General features: G+C 31.6%; 1 protein-coding gene across 1 annotated transcript; it reads right to left on the bottom strand.

The window, feature by feature from the left end:
* Positions 1-384: 384 nt before the first annotated feature.
* On the bottom strand, positions 385-4,461 carry LOC132301027 (uncharacterized). The gene is made up of 2 exons (XM_059798321.1): positions 3,910-4,461; positions 385-1,142 (listed from the first exon to the last, which is right to left on the bottom strand). Exons 1-2 carry the CDS (start codon positions 4,162-4,164, stop codon positions 618-620), a joined length of 780 nt encoding a protein of 259 aa, XP_059654304.1. The 5' UTR covers positions 4,165-4,461; the 3' UTR covers positions 385-617.
* Between the last annotated feature and the right edge of the window lie 2,076 nt (positions 4,462-6,537).

Below are 6,537 nucleotides of genomic sequence, written 5' to 3'. Positions count from 1 at the left end.
ATGGTTTAGAAGTTCTTAATATAATATGAGTTTTTGCATAGGCAACTGTAAGATTATTTCATTATTATTATCGGTTCGGAATAAGAAACAGTCTTTCTCCACACAGTTTAGTAGTGCTATAGTTACGGTCTTCCTGCACTGATTTGTGTACAAGGCAGCTACCCGTTTGTGCTTTCTGTCCTTGAGGTGAATTGGAATATGGATTGCTTTTAGAATGTATGGTTGTGGTATTATATGGACGGGAGGTCGTGAAAGGCAGAGATCACTTCACATGGAATGGGGTTCACTCCGTAATTTTTACGGAGTGAATTTCACCTTTTGTGGAGTGATTTTCGCTATCTTTTATGCAAATAAAAAAAATTTAAGAAAAAATTTCACATTAATGTTCATATATATTGCATATTATTTGCTAATCTTCAAAGGACATAAGCACAAAATTAAGAGTAAATAACCGGATACTGTTATACATGAGCATGTACAATAAAGCTTTTACTAATGAATAGACTTTACAGGCATCAGTTTATATATGGACGACACACACATACGTATGTAATAGGTGCATAAACAGATGATATGATATGTAGGCTCAAAAAAATTCTCATCCGCTTGATCAAAACCTACATTTTTAATTGAAGAACTGGCTTTTTCCGGGACCCTAAATGTGGATCCTTCTTCTTAAGCTTGATTAAATGGCTCAAAATTTTGGCATATCTACTAACCATTCTTTTGAACTTCACTCCATCTATGCCATCTTCTTCTTGTTTAACCACAATTTGAAGCTGCTTCTCTTCTTCTGTGAAGTGTTCGCCAAGAGAAGTAGTCTTTATCAGCTGCTTCAAGCTCTTGTGATCATTTTCTTCTCCTTCATTTGCAGACTTATCTTCAACTTTACAAACACTTTCTTGACAGTCACTTCCTTTTTCCGAATTCATGGAGATCTGCAGATTAGCTTCTTTTTCGAGATCTAGTCGCCTTCTTGTTCTCTTGGACATGGTGATATCATAATGGGGTTTGGTTGGATTGCATTCACTTCCCATTTGAATTGGCAAAACTAGCACAAAATGAAAATTTGCTGTGTGAACTTTGAATGTGGTGTTTGTGTTCACAAAGAGAGAGGAGGCATCAAAGAATGAAAAAAAAAAAAAAAAAAACCCAAGTTAGATTGCTTGGGACTGAAGTATGAATGTGTGGTTATAAGGGATTTGCTTTATATGTAATATATGAATGAAATTTTGGGCATTGAAGAAGGTGGAATGTTTGTTTTCTTATAGTTAACCTATCAAAGCTGAAAGCTAAAGCCACCTAGAAGTATGGCTGAATTTTTTTTTATTTTCCAGCATTTGAAGTTAGGTAGATGCATTGTTGAATATGGTAGAAACTCGAAAATATTGTGCGGTTATTGTAAGTCGTGTGGGAAGAAGTTGCTAATATATATTAAGTGATTCGAAAACTGTGAGCACGGATAATATATAAGACGGATAATTTTTACATAGTTCATTAGATACATGGTTGATAATTTTTTTGAGTAACAATAGTTGAATCAAACTTTCAAAGTGAATTGTCTTACCTTTAAGTTTTGATTAATAATCTTTACCAAATATAAGAAAGTGTATTTAGTATTGATTTTGTAGAATTTCAACGCTATACTTATAATGGTAAAATTTTTATTATTTAAAGTGATGAAATTTCACATGAAGGAGAATTGAATAGAAAATTTATTTAAGGTATTTTAATGGATAAATTAAGCTGACCTCCCATTCTTAATATTCATTACTTTGACATTCTCGAGATTTGACATGTACATTCAACGACTCCCCTAACGTTTCTTTCTGACTAACGTGTTAATCAAGTTTTATAAAATGACAATTTTAATCATCCTTTGTTTAAAATGTAATATAATACGTTATAGTATTATTGACTTTTTACATTCAAATTCACTTTAAGGCTTACGGTGAATAGGTTTAGATGAGGCTAAAAATAATAAATATTGAACAATTTACATATAATTGTCAAAACTTGAAATAACTTGGGTATAATTTACCTACTTATTTATACATTTTGAGGCCAAATTATGGGAGTATAGATATATAAATATTACAGATGCCTTGATAGCTTAGTAGGTTAGTGTCTCCGATAAATTTTGGAATGTCAAGTTTCGATTCTCTACATCTATTAATCTAACTTCTAACATTTCTTATCTTGTATATATATATATATGGGTTAAGTGCAGAAAACACTCATGATATGAGTTAAGTTTCTTGCCTTGAATATATATATATATGGGTTAAGTGCAGAAAACAGTCATAATGTGGGAATCACTCCTGATATGGGTTAAGTGCAGAAAACACTCCTAAGTATACTTTTCGTAACACTTTGAAAAAGTGCGCAATAAACACTCCTAATCAAAATTACCCATCTGATATAAATTAGTGTTATAATACCCATTTCGCCCTTTTATTCTTCTCAAAATGCTCATACAATCATCCTCTTTGCTACAATCATCCTCTGCCAGTCTCCACCGCTGATCCAAACATGTGAGTGAATAATGTCAGACTTTTTTTTATTATTATTATTGTTGATTCCATAAATCAAAATTCAGACAATATAAAGAATGTATCAATCCCTCTACCGAGGTTCTTTCTCTTCTCTCACTCGACGTGAACCGCCGCTCCTCCTCCTTATGCTTTATAGAAATGGGTTTGGTTTGGGGGTCGTGCGGCCAGTACTCCTGGATTGGTCCGATTGCAGACATGTCGGATGAGGACTGACCCTCTTGGTTTGACTCTTGCATCAACATTGCGAAGGAAACCCATATATATTGAGAAGGATTGGCCCTAATGTTACTACCACAGCATGAATGCTTGGGATGAGGAAGACTGTCCCACACCTCCTATCTAATTAAAGATGAGTCATCTTTTGAAAAAACTTCCTCAATTTCCCTTATCAGTGATTAGACTAGTCATCCATCTTTGATAGGATCCCTGGTATCATATAGTTTGCAATTTACTTGATTTATGCTTATGTCTGACCTTCAACCAAAAAACAAATCTCACAAGGGTCGTTTTTACAAAAAAAAAAAATTATTTATATATATTTTATAAAATTAGTAATTTGGTTAAATTAGATTTTAAATGTGTCAGGAAGATTTAATTGCACCAAATTAAAATTTGAGAGGTGTTTTTTATATGTGAGAGATGTGATATACACTATAAACTTATTTCAAGAATGTTTTTGCACTTAACCCATATATATATATATATATATATTACATGGAATATTGGTCTAATGAAAGGTATTAGGAGCAATGAGTGGCATAACTATCACACCATCGTTAAGTTTCATTAGGGCATCCGGTGTGATGCATGTTGTTTGGCGGATTATGTACGTTTTTTAGTCACATCAGTATATAATCATTCCATTTGACGTGATAGGAGATATGACAAAAAATCTATACATAAAACTCGCTATTTTAAAAGAGAAAGAGAGAAAATTGGAGTGGGAGCCACTCACCTTTAATTGCTACCACACTAGCCACAGTTAGGCCATGCACCATGTACCTGCAAACATTTTTTTTTTGTGTGGAGCCACCATTTTGCTATTACTAGCTAAATTAACATGCCATGGCTACATTCATGCCTAGTGAAAGGACTCACAGGGTTTTTCCCTCTCTGGTTGAAAGGACTCAGCCAGTGTTTTTTTACTCCTTTTTTGGAAAGGTAAAGCAATTGTATATATTGTATGATATGTATGAGGCCCAAACCAAGCCCAAGTTAAAGGATTACAAAAGTGGCCCAATGAAAATTAAACCAATAAAAATGATTAAATCTTAAAATCAAAGGGGAGCCAAGGGTCCAGTGGACAGATTTCGACTATTTGCGTTTATTAATCTAACTTTTAACTATTCTTGGCCTGTAAAAAAAGGGGGAGTGCGCCTGAGTGGGGGACCCACATGTGCATCAGCTGCTTCAAGCTCTGATGATCACTTTCTTCTCCTCCATTAGCAGATTTATCTTCAACTTTACAAACACTTTCTTGAGGATCACTTTGTTTCTCTCTAGAGCACGAATTCATTGAGATTTCTTTTTCGAGATTTAATCGCCTTCTTGTTCTCTTGGACATGGTGATATCGTAATGGGGTTTGTTTGGATTGCATTCACTCCCCATTTGAATTGGCAAAACTAAAAAAAAAAAAAAAAAACTAGCACAAAATTAAAATTTGTTATGTCAACTTTGGTTGTGGTGTTTGTGAGGGAATAAAAAATATAAAAAAAAAAAAAAAAAAAACTAAGATAGGTTACTTGGGAATGAAGTATGTGAATGTGTGGTTATAAGGGTTTTGCTTTATAACTAATATAAGAATGAAATTTTGGGCATTGAAGAAGGTGGAATGTTTGTTTTCTTATAGTTAACCTATCGAAGCTAGCTGAAAGGTAAAGCCAACTAGCAGTAGGCTGAATTTTTTTATTTTCCCCCATTTGAAGTTAGGTAATGCATCGTTGAATATGGTGAAACTCAAAAATATGGAAAGAAGTTGTTGATATTGCGGAAAGTATACGAGACAGACAATTTTTACATATTTAGTTGTTTATAATATTTTTGAGTAGTAATACTTCAATCGAAGTTTCAAAGTGTATTTAGTATTTACATATTTAGTTGTCTTACTTACAAGTTTTGATTAATAATCTTTACTAAATATAAGAAAGTGTATTTAGTATCAATTTTGCAGGTTAGACCAAGTAATTTATTGGAGAATATTTTTTATTGGTAGTCAAAATAAACTCGGAATTATTCTTCTCATTGGCTTATGAATTATATTTTGAAGCTCCATCTTCTTCCACCTGTTTTGGGTAGGTAATATTCCTTTTTGGGGGGTAATGTAGGTGATCATTGTATCTTGAATTGACCCAACACAGTAGTAATAACATTTTTGTGGGACTCAAATTTTATTTTCAACAGCAAAAGGCATATTTTAAGATGTAAAATTAATTAATATTAATCAATGCTGAAAGAAAGTGGTCAATAAATGTTGATAAATATGAAATCACAAAATAAAAATAAAAATAAAAATAAAAAAAATCACGTAAATATACACGTTTATTAGTTACTTTTTTTCCTCTTTGTTTAGTATGCCTAACAAATAAATTTTAGTTTGAAAGACAGCAAAAGATAAATATAAGATATATTTCTCCAATTTTCTAATTTGTCTCATTTATATTCAATTACAATGGGCTGTAAGACAGAGTTTCAAAATTTAACTCATCCGATTATATTGAAAACATAAAAAATTCTATTCCATTCACTCGGAAGATAGATATATATATATATATATATATATTAGGAAAAAAATAAATATCTTCCATCTCTTTTAGGAAGGTAATAGTCTCTTTTCGGTTATATATGCAGGTACTAGGTAATAGTCGTGACTTGAATTTGAATCAGCAATAAACTTCAATCAATTTATTTTTCATTATCTTGCTTTAGTATCACATTGAAGGTCCATAATTACACATGCCATATAAGTTTTACATTCAATTAAGCTTAAAATAGCTCGACTAAATGATTTTTCATAAACATAGTGTGATCTATATATGTAGTATATAATTAATATATATCAAGTCTTTTTCTTCTTCTTAGTATTATTATTATTATTATCGTATAAACAGTTTTGTATATATTCTATATAATACGGACACGAACACGATACGAAATGGATTCACGTTAAATTTTTAAAAAATAAGACACGGGTACGACATGAACACGGCTACATATAAATATAAATTTTTATTTTTATACATCTATTCACAGTATTATAAAACTTTAATTCATTTATAATCTCTAGACTGAGAGTTGCTCTTAAATAAATTAAAAAATGAAATTATGTCATTATTGTAATGATTTTTATATCATATATATAATTATTTCACTACTTTGTCATAATAGTATTCATATTATTTTTAAGAGTACCGCATAGGCTTGTGTTAGAAATGTTTTGGAGGCTGGAAGTGTCCACTAAGTGTCCGGAAAGTGTCGGCGAAGTGTCCGAAATAATAAAATTAATTTTTACTTATAGACACATACATAAAGTGTCAGACACGTACTCAAGGAATGTCGGTGTATCACAGATAAGACCCCCATGCTTCCCAGTGTATAATTTCCTACCTTAAGCATAGCATTTGGCTTGTTCGATCTATATCACAAGATACTGTGAAAAAAAGGGTAACCGAATGAAAAGAAATTATTTGACAAAAAACCCCATGAATTATTCCAATGTACTACTTATAGTTCGATATATAAGAACCACACCTACAAAGAGTATTCAATATAGTTGGAATGATCACGTTAATAATTGCATCGAGAATTATCTTCATTTAAAAACCAGTATTAATAATTACATTTTAAAAAAAAACAAGAGAGAAGGCATTTTGGTGGATAAGGAAATTGTGACATTATAATTTGAGGTAGCTTGTCTTCATGGTAGACCATAGTCTATTAACCAAGGGTCCTAACAACATATATAGGAGTAAATATTTTGCATCA

The sequence above is a fragment of the Cornus florida genome, unplaced genomic scaffold, assembly GCF_030987335.1.
Source record: "Cornus florida cultivar Cherokee Brave unplaced genomic scaffold, ASM3098733v1 CherokeeBrave_3.0.0_Hap2_Chr03, whole genome shotgun sequence".
Classification (NCBI taxonomy): Eukaryota; Viridiplantae; Streptophyta; class Magnoliopsida; order Cornales; family Cornaceae; genus Cornus; species Cornus florida.
Note: the sequence above shows the minus strand (reverse complement) of the source record. Positions and strands in the feature narration are given on the sequence as shown.

Excerpts from the sequence above, each read along its gene's own strand:
- LOC132301027 (XM_059798321.1), bottom strand. The coding sequence starts at position 4,164 with ATGGGGAGTGAATGCAATCCAAACAAACCCCATTACGATATCACCATG. Across the intron at positions 1,143-3,909 it reads CACTCCCCCTTTTTTTACAG|TTTTTTTTTTCATTCTTTGA; the intron begins GCCAAGAATAGT and ends GGGTTTTTTTTT.